We start from the raw sequence: 18,078 nt of genomic DNA, 5'->3' as shown, positions 1-18,078 counted from the left end.
TCTGGTATTTATTTACTGTTGATCTTGATCTTGTGGTTAGATGATATGTACCAAAAAATTGTGAGTAATCACAGTTGGGTGTATTTAATATTACATTTTTGCCAAGGTGGGAAAGGAAATGAGGTGTAACTACTGTTAAATTAAAAATATTTTAATATCATGGAAATAAGATTAGAAGATTAAGTGACTGATATTTACAAACTTAAATGCAAAAAGGCATAAAAATGCACAGCTGTTTGCTCACGTTGATTTGCCATTGTTGAACTCCACAAGATGTGTGGCAGAGTGCAAATATTTACAACTTTCTAATTAAATGACATATAAAATAACTACAGCTAAACTCCTGTAAGAGGTGAGCAACAAGAAACCTGTGGAATGACGCTGTTGCACACACGGGTTGTTCTTACTTTAGAAATACATTGTCCTCTACCAGACTGGCAGGAGATTAAACCACCCAAGGGAAAGGTAAGAAGAATCTTTGACAATACTGAGAGCTTTCTTCTTAAATCTATCCTCTGAAATGGTCTCCAAAGACAGGATTGAGACTTCAGTGACTCCCTCTGCCCTTGTCACCACACTTTGTAGAGGCTTTCTGTCATTAGCACTACGGTTGCAACACCAAGAAGTGATGTAGGCTGTCACAATGAATAGCACCCCAGTGAAAGGTGGTGAACGGGCACGGAAATGCCTCCACCGCTGAAACTTCTTGACAAAATGTCGTGAGTTCAAACATCAGGTGGAAACTTTGATACTGCCATTAAAAAGATCAACAGCTCATACTTTTGTATCAGAACTGTTAAAAAAATGCCCTTTTTCCTTTCTCAATTATCATTACCACCTTGGTGCTATAGTGAAGCCCAGTGATCTCCAACATCCCCCAGGATTTTGCGGCAGTTTGTTTATCCAGTTCGATGTTTTAGTGTCTTACTCCCCCTACAGCTTTTCCGAACACATTTGAGTTTATTGGAAAGAAAATAACTCATCTAGAGATAGGAAATCTTAGTTACAGAAACGTAGGACAAGCTGAGCTTGAGTTTAAAGCTAGAGCTTAAGACACATGTATGCATGTTACATACATGTTTGTTTTTTCCAACATGCATACATGTTGGAAAAAAACAAACATGTATGTAAAAGACAAGATTCATTCACCCATATATATATATATATATATATATATATATATATATATATATATATATATATATATATATATATATATATATGGGGAGGCAAAATGCTTTCATATAGTTTTCTTAACTTGCTGCTGCACTGAGCTCACTTTTTATGCCAATGCAATCAGAGTAGGTAAATGCTAAGTCAACAGTGATTACCATAAATGTCCTGACCTTCTAAATTTTTTATCATTCAAAGTCAAGAGGGAAGTATGACATCATCCATAGCTAAGAATGCATCATGAGTAGCATCAGTAAGCCTGTTAAATGACCTGATCACCTGAGTCCTTGTAGCAAGGTAATATGCAGATTGTCTTATATCGCTCAGCCTCCTTTTCTTTGTTCTCTTTTTGAGATGGCGCACTAAGGCGCACTGGCACTACTAGTGGAACAAGAGTTTGCTTTATAACCTAGTAAAACAGAATGTGTTGGTTCAGAATGTGAACTAAATCTAAATTCACCTTTACTACATCACTTGCCTTCATCGTCAACTCAGAAGGTTGAGTGTTTTTGTTTTGATTTCTCATAATTAGACACATTACAAACTCCTAAAGAGGTGGCACTATATAAATTCAACCTTTTTTCCTAGCTTTATACCGTGTTCTAATGTTATTCCCTCGTCAACAAACATATCTGGAGTGTAAACAAAGGGCCATCTATTTACCCAGAGCTCTTCCTTGGAGCTGCATTCTCCTGTCGAGCTTCTGCCTCGCAGGGCCTCTCCCTCCACTTGCCTTCTCAGCTCCTCCAGACTAGCAGATTCAACAATTAGCAAACCCCCAGTGGAACTGCACATGTGCTGACTCTATTTTACGATCCACTTCTCAGTTCAACGCTGATAAGAATGGTGAATGGTATAATGAGAAGCATTGCATGCTGAAGGAGGAACGTTGGAAAGAGCATGAGCTTCTTAAAGAAACAGAGGCCAATTTCAATGTAGTAAATTACAAAGTCAAATTTCTTTTTATGTCCTGTTTGACGTATACATTTTTTATAACAATTGAAGGTAAACATGGTTGTGCTGTAAAATGGCACTATGTGCCCGTAAAAATACACATCATTGCCTCGTCAAGCTCAATTCTCCAATGTAGACTGTTTTTGTGCTGGTGTTCAGTCTGTCAGCAATTTGCAACTGTTAATACCCTTGTTTACCACTATTTCAATGATGATTATTTGTTTACGTACGCCTGCCATCATGAAGACACCTCGGCATGTTATAAACTTCTATTTCACATTAACAAATTGCTGCTTGAGTGCATCTTTTTGTCTCTCTTGACATTATCTTTTCCCTGCTCCATGGCTTAATGTGGAATCACAGCACTGCCAGGGGTGATTTTTCCCCCCACCCTAACTACCCCTAGCCCCACAGTCTGTAACTAAATCTCACCATCTGTCTCTCTCTTATGCTGTTTCACAATCTACAACCACCTGCGGAGGCAATATTTGTCTTCAAGGTGTGATTTTCTCTTCTTTAACAAACCTCTCCTGTACTGTATGCCTAACTCATTTCCTCTCTTTCTTCCTTGTGGGGAAAGTTAGTGGACAACCAGGGCTTATCATCTTGCCAAATAACAGAATTCAAGACTTCAATCATCTCTTTCTCTTTCTCCTACTATTCCCCATTTCTCCAGCGACCTGCGGGGGTAATGTCAGCGGCCCTTCCGGTGTGATTCTGTCTCCGAACTACCCTCAGCCTTACCCTCCTGGGAAAGAGTGCGACTGGAGAATCAGAGTCAATCCTGACTTTGTCATTGCCCTTATCTTCAAAAGGTAAGCTGAGATTCTGCTGTGAATTCAGGTGTCCTTTATTTATTTTTTAGAACGTTTTCCGCTCCTTGTGTGTCGTTTTGGAGGGATTCTTCACAAAAAATCTCCACAACCCCATTAATTTAGAAAATATGAGAAAATATAATGAGATGTAGTAGTTTTCCTAATATTTAACTTAATTCCTCAGACCACCACCTTTGCTTTATAGTTAAGTTCAACATTATTCATGGTAGATTAAACTTATAGTAGTCTTTTAATTTCACCAACATTTTTCTACTTACTGGAGATAACGTGAACATTTTGGAAAGGTCCAGCCAGAGTCCCAACTTGAACTCAGTAGACAATCAGCAGAGGAAGCTAAAGATCAGGGTGAAGGCAAAAACACCTTCCAACCTGAAAGACATGCAGCTCACCAAGATATTGTCAAGACACTTATTGAAACACTCAAAAATCTGTTTGTCAATTGCAATAAGACGTTCATTAATGTGATGGTAATTCTGTTTGTTTTCTTTAATTATTGGAAGGGAGTAAAATCCTCTTTTATGTGTCATTTTTATAAATCAGTACTGCTACTGATGTTATCTTTTGATAACATTCATGTCTAATTTACTAATTTACTATTAGAAACAACCTTGGTTGATTTAAAATAATTTGAAATCGAAACCTACCAAATGTAGAAATAATTTTGGACTTGATCACAGTGATTTATTTATTCTTTAAAAAAAAGAGGTAACACCACTTGAAGTTGCAAATTAATACATGGCCTTTTCACCTCTTAGGTGCTTCTGACAGGACTACTGTGCTCTTCTTGAGGCAGAATGCTGGCTCTGCTGGAATAATTTAAAGCTCTGGAGATTTAGCAAGTAAAGCATAATAACAGCAGCTTTGCTTAAAATTACTGACAAGTCGGACAGGTAATTCTGCAAACTATAGATTTAATTTTCCCTGAATAGACCTTAGTTGATTTCTTTTCTTGCCTACCCATCTCCTGTACCCTTCATCTGGGATTGTGAAATTGTTCTGGCTCTGTTTCATGCCTGCTGTAGTTCTTTCAGCAGACTGCAAAATATTTATTCCTGCATTGAAACTTCAACCAAGTCCTTCCTTTTCTTGCTTCAAAGCTAATGTTGTGCTGTGTTTTTGGACATTTAACCACCAATGGTTTACAGGTCATTGACTGAAGGGTCAAAGTCAAAAGGGCAGAAGTGGACGGAGTGGTAAAATAAACAACAAAAAATAAAATACTAGTAAGAGTAAAAATGTTTTAGTAAAACATTTTTACTCTTACTACTCAAGTACTGGGAAATTGTTGGTCGTAATATATGATTTCATTTTTACAAAATGATGGTCATCAGGTCGAGCAAAATAAGTCTTGTGGCAATTCTAGTATTTCAGAAAATGGGCACAAAATAACAAATTCAGGCTGAAAAATCATTTCCAAATCAAATTATTTTACAATTATTTTAGATTTTTTGGTTTACAAGCTTTTGAAACCAACATTGCAGTGACATTGTATAGTTTTCACTGTAAATTCACTGTAAATCCACATGGCTTAACAAGCCCAGTAGATAGAAAACAATATTAAAACCAAGATGCTTCCTTGTGCATAAACAATAAGTCTCACTTTCACGTAATCTGCAAGAGTGTCTGTCTGGGGGGTATTTTTGTTTTAAAATATGCTTTTTCTAAAGTAATTGGAGGTGGATAGAATAGCCAAACACTACAATTAATTTAGATTAAATTAGATTTCTCGAAAATAAATGTGCTCAAGTCGTAAAAAGTAGAGTGCATTAAAACTGCTCCTTGAAGAATCTTTTTTAAAGGTTACTCAAAAAATGCATGCGATTAAATGTGACAAGTTAGTATCCACCTCTGCAAAAAATGTTCGGCTCTATCCTAACCATTTAACTTCAAAATAATTTCTAAATTGTTGTTCTTTTTTTATCCACTCTCTGATTTGGGGATATGTCGTGTGTGAAATAAAATAAGATTTAGAACACGTCATGCAAAGATGAAAAAGATGATGGAATAAATGATGATTCAGTTTGTTTTTTAATCCAAATTCAATAAAAGAAAAGCATAACCAAAATACAGTGTGCTTAGAATACCAAAGCAAGGCTCTTTGGTTCATGAAAACTATCAGTGGTTTCTCTATAATTCCCAGTTTATCAGTATAGGAACACACAAAGCTACATAAAAGATTGTGGTGTGTCTGAAGGTATATTAAGCAAACTTACGTATCATCCACTGAAGACATGAAAATAGCTTAAAGATCCACTGTTATGCTTCCTTAAACAAGCAAAATAAATATGTGGGCTACACAAACTGTGTTCATTACATTTAATACTCAAAATCATCCTCACATATTGAGATTTCACCTGTTGTGCCTGTTTTGAGCTCATGCGGAATGCGTTGTTTTAGGTCTCGATTATGCAAATAAGCTGCAGCTGGCCCAGCCCTCCCAACGCAGTGTTTACATTTTCACCTCAGACACATGAAAATGACTTCAAGCACAGACTCACAGTGGTACAATCACAGCTCTGTCACCCCGAAGCAAACCCAGACGCAGAAGAAGTGGAGCCTCCTGAACAACCATCGAGCCACAAAGACTGACGGATCAGATGCTGCAGATATGATACACACTTGCATCGTTATTAATTCTCCATCCTCTCCATGGTCTGTTCATCCATTTGGCGTCTGGCAGGAGTTTCCGTTTCTGTAGAAGAGCCAGACTCAGAAAGGGTTACCTCCCATTGGCCGTCAGATTGCTCAACACCAATAATCCCTCTACTAAGACTGTCTGAACATTTCTGAAAAGTTATACAGTACATGTTTAGCAATACGTTATCGGACTGGTTCTAGAAGCAGGAGAGACCCAAAAGGAAGTACAGGAACATACAGAAAGGGAATTTTGCTCAATAGTGGACCTTTAAATTAAAACACCAACTAACATATGGATGGGTGGATGAATGAATAACAACAGGTTTGTTTTTCCCTCTCAATTTTAAAACATAAGGCACATGAGGAATGAGCAAAGTGATTCCACCAATCAGGCCAGTCTTTAAATCCAAATGAGTATAAAATAGAGGTAAAACATTTAGGTTTTTTAAAATGTATTTTGTTCTAACAAAAACACTTCCATTCACCAATAATATTGTTCAGCGGTGTTTTTAATCAAATTCTTGTAGACATCCTGGCTTAATATGGACCCTCACCGAATCTAGAAAGATCTGTCTCCTGAGAGATCAAGCACAGTTTATGTTAAATAACATGCAGCATAAGATCATTAAGGTAACTAATAACCTAGTCTTTGAGAAGTTTTCTTCACTCCTCAGGGACCGCTGCTTAAAGGCATTACATCTGCCTTAAAAGCTCCTTTGAAATCCTCTCCTTACCAAGTTACCATGGTAGCGTCAAAACAACTTTTTAGTCATACTGGCTAAATCCACAAAGCAAGCTCAGTCTCAGAGAATGATAAAACCGAAAAGTAACAGTCACCAATTCAGGTGACGAAAAAAAATAAAAATATTTGCCAGCTTGTGGAAAACATAGCAACAATGTTTCAACCTGGTTTTTGGGTAAAACATACTTTCTATGTCAAAGATGAAAATGTTTGGGGGGGGGAGATGGGACAGAAGTCACCATAACACTGTTTCTCTCCTGAGCTCCATAATACAATCTAGAACAGTGGTTCTTAACCTTTTTTGAGGTACCGAACCCCCCAGTTTCATATGCGCACTCACCGAACCCTTCTTATTCCCTCCCCACCCCGACACGCAACATACTTTGCGGTATTCTGATTTAGTAATGTAATCATATTAGCTGTGTTACCACCCCCACGCCACTAGAGGCAGAAGCAACCCAGAAAAGATGCGACTAAGGAGCAGATTTAGAAGTACACCGAAAGCTGCAGAATTTGGTAAAAACTGTTAGCTTTGCTGAAGTAATTAGACACAAGTTCAAATCCCCGCTGAGAGTGGAGCTCCTTCAATCAGTGCTCCTCCGCAGCTCTGATTGGCTAAGCAATGTAACGTGATCCTCTGCAGCAAGTGATGGCAAAGCGGGGCGTCATCACGACTTTACACAAGTGTGTCTTTATCTCCGCGGCAGAGGCTCCGCCGAACCCCTGAGACCGACTCACCAAACCCAGGTTAAGAACCACTGATCTATAAGTAAGATAACGTGATATATTTTTTTGTTTTGCTGTGGTAAAAAAAAAAATTATGTGTTAATAAAACAAAATTTCCTAACCCATCTCCTTGGTTGTTTTATTTTTAATAGAGTACTGTTTATTTACATTTTTATTGCTAATTGCTGCACATTGGTGAATGTTTTAAGTCCCAGTCAGTAGTTCATCAAAGTGAGACTTGGATCTTCAAATGAAGCAAAGCAGATAAAACCAAAGACGACTTTCCGCAGATTGCCAAAGGAGAAAAATGACCCAATTTTGACTTCATGTTTTGCAGCTTGAAAGATAAATCCCTGCTGATGTGACATTGAGACACTTTTATTTTACATTTGCTTTGGCTTTGCCTGATGTGTTGCATAACACTTCTTTGTTATTATTTTATCTTCTGTTTTTAAATGTATTTCACACACTTAACAGAAAAGACATTTTAGCCTAGTTACTACTGGTTCTGATTTTTTTTATTTTTTTACCGTGTTCCCTTTTTATAAATCAAGTGAATTCTCACTTCTTTAATAAACCAAGCTCATTCAATTCATTTGATTGTCCACATGTGACCCTGTTTTTTTTTTCATGCAAAGCAAAATGAAACAGATGTGCTTTAGAAGTACACACTTCAAGTGAGCACTTGTAATGGATATTATTACCAGTTTTTGTGCCTATCTACTTTTTTTTTCCCCAGAGCATGTAATTAATTATATAGAAATTTAATTTAAATTTCTACACTTTGATTAACAGCCTGTAATTCACAACTAGGTTTCAAGTTTTAATTGACTGTTGTTTTATTCTTGTGTCATGGGAGATTATTGCGCTGCCCCATTTCTTCCCAGTGAGATTTCCATGTTCCTTTCATGACATTTAGCAGCTTTGGTATTCAACCCCGAATGCATCACTAATGCACAAGGTATTAGCATGGACCGGTTAATGCTTTTTTTTCTGAGGAAAGGAGGCTTAGGTGCAGTTAAGCCCATTTAGCACCCGATATAAACACAGGTCTTAAAATGGAATATTGCGTGCTTTTTCTTGAACTTTGGCAACATCTGCATATGTTGTGTTGTCCAATGTTTTTGTGCATGTGCCTGAGTGTGTGTGCGCTAAGTTGATTAAAAATGGTATGTATAAAACAGCAAATAAAGCCCCACATTTTTTGCAATAACTTATATTTTTATGCATATAATTGCTTCAAAAACACTGTTTAATATATTCCAAATGAAAACATCAATAAAAATTTTACTAATTTTCTGTTGGTGAGGAAAACGGAACATACATTTTTGTTTTCTGGATCAATTCTAACATTTACTTTACCAAACCAAAATCTGCTACCTGTGAAACGGGATTCCAACCCAGGAATATGTTCAACGGCTCTTCAGTATATTTTGTTTTGCTCAAAAACAGCATCTTTTATGTTTCCACAATTCTTCCTGTTGTCAGCCATATCATAAATGTTGCCTTTGTTGCTTTTTTTATTATTCAACTTCATCTACAAGTAATTATTTGAAATGAAAAACAAAATGTCCAAAAGATGCACAAGTTTCATGAAATGTTCGTCTTATTCATTGAAATACTGTGTTTATTTAGTGCAACCAGTGATTGAACTAAAGTCCCAAATACTTGGCTTGTCACAGTTAATTGGAAACAAGGTCCTCGAATGCTCTAAACTGCAGAAAGATATTATGGAGCTGAACAATAAAGTTGAACCAAAACCAGGTTGCTGAGTTAAATGTTATTTTCTGTTGTTTTTTTTCCTCCTTAGTTTCAACATGGAGCCAAGTTACGACTTCCTGCACATCTATGAAGGCGAAGACTCAAACGGGCCTCTCCTTGCAAGTCTTCAAGGCAACCAGGCCCCTGAACGCATAGAAAGCAGCGGGAACAGTCTTTTCCTGGCATTCAGATCAGATGCATCACTAGGAATGTCTGGATTTGCTATTGAATATAGAGGTAATTGAAGCACAGAAAGTCCTATTTAACATGTGCTTGAGTAACGTTCATGGGACCTAAACATATGGGTCATACAATAATTTGCAATTGCCTGTTGACTGGAGTGAGCTGCAGTAGTTGAGAAGATGCAGAGTCTGTATTGTGAAATGTATAGCTGTAGTTGTGATTTCACAGTGCACAGCGCTGTGGTAACTTAAATAGATTCAGGGCAGTTGCAATACGAAAGAGAAATAGAGGTAGTTAGTTGTAGCAGAAGTAAAACTTTCTAATTGTATTCAATAAAGATGGTACCGATAGTGATAAGGCAGCACCAGTAATCACAAACAACATGTTTGAACATAGCAGTGATTCTAATTAAACTGAAAACCACAATTGGTGAGTTCATCCAGCCCTATTGATTGAGATTATCAGGTGGGTTTATTGGTTAGGGCAAATCGATGCCGTGTTGCGTGTCCAGAAAATAAAACGTACTACACGACTCTCTGCATGTTTCTGCACACAATACCACTGACGGTAATCGTCACTAAATTGTCTACTTAAGTGTTGCGATTAAAATATCAATACACGAATGCGGCTTGCGCTGTCTTGCAGACCTGATAATATTTTAATCTCTTTGCTCTTATTATTTTAAGCCCAGTAACGAGAGAAGCTGTGTTCGGCTGAAAGGGCAGGTTGTTCCACGTCTGCCTAAGAGTTGTTTACCTCCACTGATTGTGACTAATGATTTAATACCTTTTGTCAGTCTCTAACATTCGACTTACTCGTGACTAGACTCATTCTGTCTCTAATCCTGTCTTTGCTTCTTCTCGTTTCCCTCACTCCAGTTATCTGGTGGAAAGGTTCTGTTGTCTCCAACGTTTTTTTTTTTCAAGCTTTTGATTTTGTCATTATTCACTACCTCTCTCATATGCCATCCCTCCAATTTAAAAAAAAAAAAAAACAGTCTGGATGATCTGCAACTTTCAGCTCTTTTTGCCCTGAAACTTCTCTCTGCCTGACTATTTCATTCTGTCACTGTTTTGTGCAGTGAATGCAGAAAAATGGTTCAAAGAAGACCGAGCAATACATACACAATGCCTCTTTTATTTTTGTTCTGTTTACTTTACAACTTTTGCTTGACTCATGTTTTTTTTCTCCTGATTATTTCTTATTTATCAAACATGGAGAAATATATGTATGACTAACAAAGTTAGGGAATTCAATGAGAACTTACCAGAACCCAATTAACAAATATTTATTGACACAAGGTATTAAATTTGGTTGCCAAATAAAAACATTTATGCTACTTTATCAGTTTTTGTCAAAATATTTTGCACCTTTGTCCACCAACTCACCTAATTCTTCCACATCCACAGAGAAACCAAGAGAGGCCTGTTTTGACCCTGGTAACATCATGAATGCCAGTCGGACCGGCTATGACTACAAACTAGGATCCCAGGTCTCCTACAGCTGTCACCATGGCTACACAATCATGGGTAGTGAAACCATTATGTGTGTCATGGGGCATGATGGGAAACCAGTGTGGGACAAGGCCTTGCCATCATGTAAAGGTAAGATAAGACACAAAATGATGCTTTTACTTTTAATCAGAGCTTACTGGATTTAACTAATAATAGTCTCGCAGTAGAAAGTCACTCCACTAATCAGTTTGTTTTAATTGGTGTTTAACCTGAACTAATGCAAGTGAGAGTGTTTTGTTGTTTGATTGTTTCTTAAATAACTCTCACAGGATCTAATGTAATGGAAAAGATGCGTCTCGGTTTTAGAATTTTTTACATTATAGTTCTGTGATGACAATATTGGCTGAAAAACTAAATCCTGGAAGAAAATTAATGATACAGCAACTTTGAATAAAGTGCTTAGATAAATCTCAATTTATCATGACTGAATATGCTTTAGACATCTTTTGACTTGTAGTAAGTAAAATACATAGAATACTGGACGGATGTAGAGACAGAGCAGCTGTGTGACAAAAGAGACAGCAACTGATTGCATTAGATTAAATTAGCTTTACTAGAGAGAATAAAGATCTCAGAGGAACAGGAAAAAAATATCTTGTCAAACATTTTTATCCTGATGTAGGTTGATGCTGCAGTAACATAGTTAATGCTTGCATGCACCTGTTACATCCACCCATAGGTGCCATGTGAGACTCCAGCAGCAGGGTTAAAATCCTACTTCAGTTGAACACATATCTGGGACGTGAACCAAAAATTAAACTGTAAACCAAATCACCAGATTTTTTCATAGTTTTATTGTCTTTCTAGGACAAGCACATTCACGGCTAACAAGGCAAGAGATTGTGAGACACGAATTGTTAAAGAGTCATTCAGAGACCGTCATAAATAATCTTTAAAGATTGACTGACATCCTTTGGATTTGCTGCACAACACATTCAAGTCCCATTTAATCTGCATTTGATGAAGCAACTAATTTTATGCAACCTTGATGTCCAACACTTTGGCTGTGAATTTTTACATTTTGAGTACATTATGTCAGTTCAGTTAGCAGTAGGAACCTCGTTATGCTACTTTCCCACCTACATCTACATTTTCAATTTTTCAGCAGTGGTAAATTGCATGTCATCCTCAATACTCACATGGTTTACAGGGAACTCACTTTAGGTAGCAGTGTCAGGCCAATTTACAATGACTGATTGTTGAAACTTGTGGAAATCAATCTGAGACTTATTGGTTCAGGATTGCCATCCTGTCTGTGTGTGAGTATGTGTTATCAGAGTTGGTCAGGTCTTGGAGGCTAAGCTGTCTTATTTGATTGGCAGCTCAAGGAGGCAATAAAGTGACACCTGCCAAAGTCCCATTAAAGCTGTGTATTTGCCTTTATGCGTGTGTGTGTGTGTGAGGAAATTGAAATGCAGATTTCCCAAAATACCTCCTAGATATAAATTTCAACAAAGCAAGGTAGAAGACATTTTGAGATTAACACGTACTGCTTCTTATTTATAGCTCATAATAATTTCATAACTCTTCTATGAAGGCTCTGTTTAATAATGTCTGACTAGTAAAGGGTGTTGGAAGTGGGAGAAGGAGAGAATAAAGATGGTGTAATTGCACTCTGAAATGCAATTTTGGAACAGCAGTGGGTAACACTGCAAGAAAAAAAACGATCCCATCAGACATTTCATTTCATCTGCTCTGTTAGTTGTTGCTGTTTGTTTGTTCATTTCGTCATTCATTCATTCTGTGGGGAAAAAAAGCTGCCACATATAGATGTTAACCAACCAATACAGGATTTGGAAAGTTTTGTCTGGCCTTTTTTTTTTTTTTTGTGAAACTATTTATTTGAAGATGATCACTTTGAAATGGAACAAGGAGTTTAAATTGATCTCAGTCTGAAATTTGAATTTTGTTAAATGCTGAGCGTGGTATTTTTATTTTTAAATGAACATAAAGTTCATAAGATCCATCCATTTTCTTACACCCTTGTCCCTCAGTGGGGTCTGGAGGGTTGCTGGTGCCTATCTCCAGCTAGCGTACCAGGCGAGAGGCGGGGTACACCCTGGACGGGTCGCCAGTCTGTCCCAGGGCACACAGGACACACAACCATGCACACACACACTCACACCTAGGGGCAATTTGGAGAGGCCAATTAACCTGACAGTCATGTTTCTGGACTGTGGGAGGAAACCGGAGTACCCGGAGAAAACCCACGCATGCAGAAAGACCGGGGCCGGGAATCGAACCCAGAACCTTCTTGCTGCAAGGCAACAGCTCTACCAACTGCGCCACTGTGCAGCCCAGTTCATAAAATGAAATTAATAATTAATCTGTATGTAGGTGAGGATCTAATCTGAAGTTGAGGCTGGTGGGATATTTACACTCGCCACTGTGTGTCGATCAGGACAAACTGTAGATGGGATTTCTTTGCAATCTCCCTTTATTGAGTTGGTACAGCAGTGGTACAGATGTGCAGCAAAAGGTGGGCTTGGAGTTGGAGATGTGGTCTAGATCATAACAGAAATAAGCCCACATTAATTCACCTTGCACATTTATCCAATACCAGTGGCAGCAGTGACACCTACTGGCCACAAACTGACCACATATTCATCAAATGCTACGACTGATGTCTAACGAGGTTTACCCACGTAAAGTAGCGTAAAAGTCACAATAAACAGGCACATCAACATGTACGGATACTAATAAGAGCATACGAAACAGCAATAAGCCAAAATACTTGGAAAAACTACGCAACATGTACTCGCAGGTGAGAAGCTAACCATGTGCAGCATGCTACAACTGCCCGACGAACACAACGTCATCATACAGTGCAGGCGGAACTACTAAATAAAACTACCTTAACACATTTAACAACAAAACACTTACAACAAGTCAGGAACGCACATCCACCCCGACCGAAACCGTCGGGACCAGCTGCACGTTTCCACTCTCAGAGACACGGTTTTCTGCAGCTGCTTAAAGTGCCATGGAGAACTCACCACTGGGTGGCGCACCTCCCCCTACCAGGCCAAACCAACCAACACCTGGCCCAATCTGAATAACAGACAGTAATGTCCACTCGAGCCTTTGTAACACTGTAGTTCCACTTCAAAATTAGAATTAGTAAATGGGGATAATACATTTTCAACACTGTGTTGTTTTGAACAGAATTTATAAGGCCATCCATCCATTTTCTATACACCCTTGTCTCTTAGTGGGGTCAGGAGAGGTGCTGGTGCCTATCTCCAATTAATGTTCCCGGGCGAGAGGTGGGGTCACCCTGGACAGGTCGCCAGTCTGTCACAGAGACAGTCAACCATGCACACACGCACTCACACCTAGGGAGAATTTGGAGAGGCCAATTAACCTGACAGTCATGTTTTTGGACTGCGGGAGGAAACTGGAGTACATCTGGGAGAAAACCCAGAGGCGTAAATAATTTAACAATTATTTATGCATTTGTCAAAACGTATGATCAGATAGATAGTTTCTCATAATGCATAAATCAGTGTTTTTTGTCAATAATTCAAGTTTTTATGGTTGAAAGACGTAATTTCTAGGTTCATGACAACTTCATCTATTTGGACATAAATGAGTAAGTTTGTGCTTATCAGGAAAACATGTTTTTGGGATAATCCTGTTTGCAGAAAGACTCGGGTCTTTCTGCAAACTCCATGCACAAAGACCCGGGTCGGAAATCGAACCCAGAACCTTCTTATCCAGCAGAAAGATTGAAACTTATATGTGATGATGTCATAGGCCTATACTTCCACAGTATTAGTTAGAAGTGGTATCTATACAATTCTGGCTATGGTAAACATAAAATACACATAAATGCCGATATACATGCATATGTTAAGAGACACAGTCAAAATATTTATATGCACTACACAACAAGGTATAAAAATTGTGATTTAATATTTTGTACATCTGAGGCTTTTGGTTTATTTTTTATTCAACATTTTGGCTTAGTTTTTTTTAATAACTTTGTGTTTTTGTGGTGTGCTTTAAGGTCAGATTTAACCTCAAAGCACATTAAAGATCAGATCATTTATCCATTAAGAGCCTGATCTATAAATATTCCGAATAAGGAGTTCTAAATTGGTGGTGCAATCTTGTTTGTGTGTTGATTGTAGATCAGGCTTGCTTATGCTATATGTATCGGCTGGTGAGTTTGTGATTCTGACAATATGGTAAACCTGCTATGGCAAACAAACTTGTATATAAGCAGATCTCGAAACAGATCAATATAAAAATAGGCTCTGATTCTGTTGGATAAAATATCAAATTTCTTTATATTTAGTCTAAATCCATCACATTACTCTTTTAATCATTTTGTGACTTCATTTGAAATGAAATGTTTACTTACTTATGAGACGGCAATTAGTCAGAAACTCGTTGCCAAAGTTTTAACAGGAAAATATTTAACAAGCTGTTAAATTGAGATTTCCAGACAGTCAAAACAAGCTTTTTAATTATTCGTGTAGGTTTTAAGAAAGATGGCCTTGTGCACTGAAAAGAGAGAATGGAGCTCCAACTTAAAAAAAAAAAAAGTTAATCTGTTACATATAATCAAATTAAGTTAGTCAAATTGACTTTTTGTTGTTGTTATGTTGTAGCGTAACAACTTAATACACTTGATATATTTACTTAAACTTAATTAGATGAGTTGAAAATTATTTTTTTTTAAGTTGGATCACCCATTTTCTTTTTTCAGTGTGTGGAGAGAAGGAGCTGGTGTGCTTGCGTTTGTGAACAATGTCAAACCAGCACTCTTGTCATCCAAGGGTAATCCCAGTGCTCTAAGCTAACGGAGAGATCCTGCTCTTTTTTAATTTTCCAATCTTTTTGGCTTGTAATCTGACTGGAACAGGTATTGCAATAAGAATGGGGGAGAAAGTAAAAAAATATCTAGCTATATGATGTTTAAAGGATGCAGAGTTGATATCAAAATCATTATGAATGGTCGTTCACCCATTCAAACACACATTGATATGCTAATTGTGGTAAGCTACATTGTAGCCACTGGAACCAGTACTATTAAAAAAGTCCTATTCAGGAAATAATATACCAGTTCTACTGTATTTCACAGTTTTAAGGACTTCAGTTTTTAAAAAGATCTTAAACATTTTTTTTTTTTCCTATTTCTTGTACCCATGTTAATTTCAGATTTAGTAATTCTGTTGTCTTGCACATCCACATGCATAAACAGATCATAAAATGGTTGCTTCAGTTTAGAGGAAGTCTGTAAGCTACTTCACAAAGTCAAAGCAGAAGAATGTAACAAAGTCTTGTCATACTCAGTAATTTTGCTCCCCAACTCCCGTGACTCCATTTCCACATTGGATTTTCTCGCCACATAGTTAGGGAAGTTTCTTAGCCTCTGTCTGTCTCTCTATCTTTGGGCAGCTCTCGGGGCTTTTAGACCAAACTCATTAGACGGGGTGAGACCTCTTTAAATAATACATCTCCACTTACACTCCCTCCACATTCGTTCTTCCTCCTTTTAATCCTCTTCTCAACGCGTACTTCTTTCCTCTTCCTCTGTCCTTCCCCTTAACAACTGCTGGCTCTTATTTTACTTTCCTCCCACCATCTATGTCTGTCTCTGATTTACTCTGTATTTTCCTTTCACCTTTTCTCTCAAGCTTCCTCACCCTTTCTTGCTTTGACTCTCTCACACACACACACACACGCACACACACACGCACACTTGCGCGGACACACATATAAACACCTCCCAATTCAAACCGCTCTTTTATTGGTTTCCATGGTAACTAAGAGCTGGTGCGAGAAAGAAGGAATTCTCTGTGACTGTTGATAGGGGTGTGTGTGTGTGTGTGTGTGTGTGTATTTGAGTGTTTGCGTGCATTGATATGTGTGTGTGGCTCCATGCAAGAAAGGAGGAGAGATACAGAGAAAGAGATAAAGTAAGAGACTATTATAGAGTGCCGCCTAGAGGCAATAAGCACATACACAAACACACACTTTCACCAGCACACACACACTTAAGCATAAATCAGGGTGCACCACTCATCTGCTTGAAAAACTAAAGGCTGAATCATTTAACAATTATTTATGCATTTGTCAAAACGTATGATCAGATAGATAGTTTCTCATAATGCGTAAGTCAGTGTTTCTTGTCCTTAGTAATTCACGTTTTTATTGTTGAAAGAAGTATTTTCTAGGTTCATGACAACTTCATCTATTTGGACATAAATGAGTAAGTTTGTGCTTATCAGGAAAACATGTTTTTGGGATAATCCTGTTTGTCACCCTTCATACACCGCTCACTGACAGCTTGCAGCAACAGTTTGGGGATCGGAAGCACAAGCCTAAGCTTCATACAGCCAGTCGAAATTTCAGTCAGTCACAACTTATTAACGACACATTGTGCTTAAATAAGCTCGATAGCTAACCATTACTGATAGAAATACATATTACTATGATCATCAGGATCAATAAAGTCAGTGTAAAGTTAGTTAATCTAAGATGAAACTCAAAAAATGTTAGGCCCTTTAAATTTTTAGACCACAAACGTGTCTTTACAGATCAGGGATGTCCTACGTCAGCCCTCAAGAGCCAGAGTCCTGCAGATTTTCGATGTGATCCTGCTCTGACACTAGAGTTCAAATGACTAAAATCTTCTTATTCCAGTGTATATCTATTAAAATGAGTAAATCCCTTTTATCTGAAACTGTTATTGGTCTGGGTATATTATTTATATTATTTCTATGCTTAAAAGCTGATAAAGATAAAGATCAAGTTATCTGAATAGACATAAAAAAACGGTTCAACCTAGATAACTTCTTTTAACATGCCATACAAATGTTATTCACTTGCATTTAATAAATACTTGAATATACTGTAAATGTTTGGTTTAAACAGGCATTTTATGAGACCAAAATGCAGTTGGATATATTTGTGAGGAACACCACTTATTTTATTTTTTTTCCTCATTGTAATTATATCAATGACACAAATTAGTTGAAATATACATATTTTTTCCATATTTTAGCTGGTCTGAAACATTTATTAAAATAACTTCCATCCAGTGTAAATCTAAGTAAGATCATGTTGCTTTGTAACAACAGTTTTTTGCAACAACGATGTTACATTATTCATCTGATAAAAAAGACAATGGTACTGTTCCAAGATCAACAGGCAGGATTACAAAGGTTTTAAATCAAGAAAACAAATCCCAAAACAAAGATCATATTTCAGTGTTCTCTGGTGACCAACGCAAGCAGTGGATTTGGTAAGCTTACTATTTTCATGCAGAAAAATGTACATACTGTAATTTATTTAGTGAGATAGAACCAAGTGTATGTTTGTGATTAAAAGTTGGCAACTGAAAACCTGTTACTGCCAGTTTGCATTTTTAATTTGAATTATCTATAAGAACTGAACTGTGATAATTCATTTAAGTAGTAATAAAAAATCCTGGATTCAGGAACCATTAAATTCTCTCTTCTCTGAGCGCTATCCAAAGTGTAACGTGAGAGAGAGGCTATTGCTACTGATATAAAGTTATTACATTATCTTATATTGCTCA

At 37.4% G+C, this 18,078-nt stretch overlaps 1 protein-coding gene across 2 annotated transcripts in view; it reads left to right on the top strand.

Moving 5' to 3' along the window:
* Positions 1 to 18,078, top strand: part of csmd1b (CUB and Sushi multiple domains 1b) — a 433,675-nt gene that overhangs the window by 316,850 nt on the left and 98,747 nt on the right. For both annotated transcript variants that reach the window (XM_081605248.1, XM_081605247.1), the window contains exons 30-32: positions 2,804 to 2,942; positions 8,879 to 9,066; positions 10,422 to 10,616. In XM_081605248.1, the coding sequence (XP_081461374.1) occupies positions 2,804 to 2,942; positions 8,879 to 9,066; positions 10,422 to 10,616 (522 nt within the window). The remainder of the gene's footprint in view (positions 1 to 2,803; positions 2,943 to 8,878; positions 9,067 to 10,421; positions 10,617 to 18,078) is intronic.

The sequence above is a fragment of the Poecilia reticulata genome, chromosome 3 (assembly GCF_904066995.2).
Source record: "Poecilia reticulata chromosome 3, P_reticulata-male-v2, whole genome shotgun sequence".
Classification (NCBI taxonomy): Eukaryota; Metazoa; Chordata; class Actinopteri; order Cyprinodontiformes; family Poeciliidae; genus Poecilia; species Poecilia reticulata.
The sequence above is the reverse complement of the archived record's forward strand: the minus strand, read 5'-3'. Positions and strand labels throughout refer to the sequence as shown.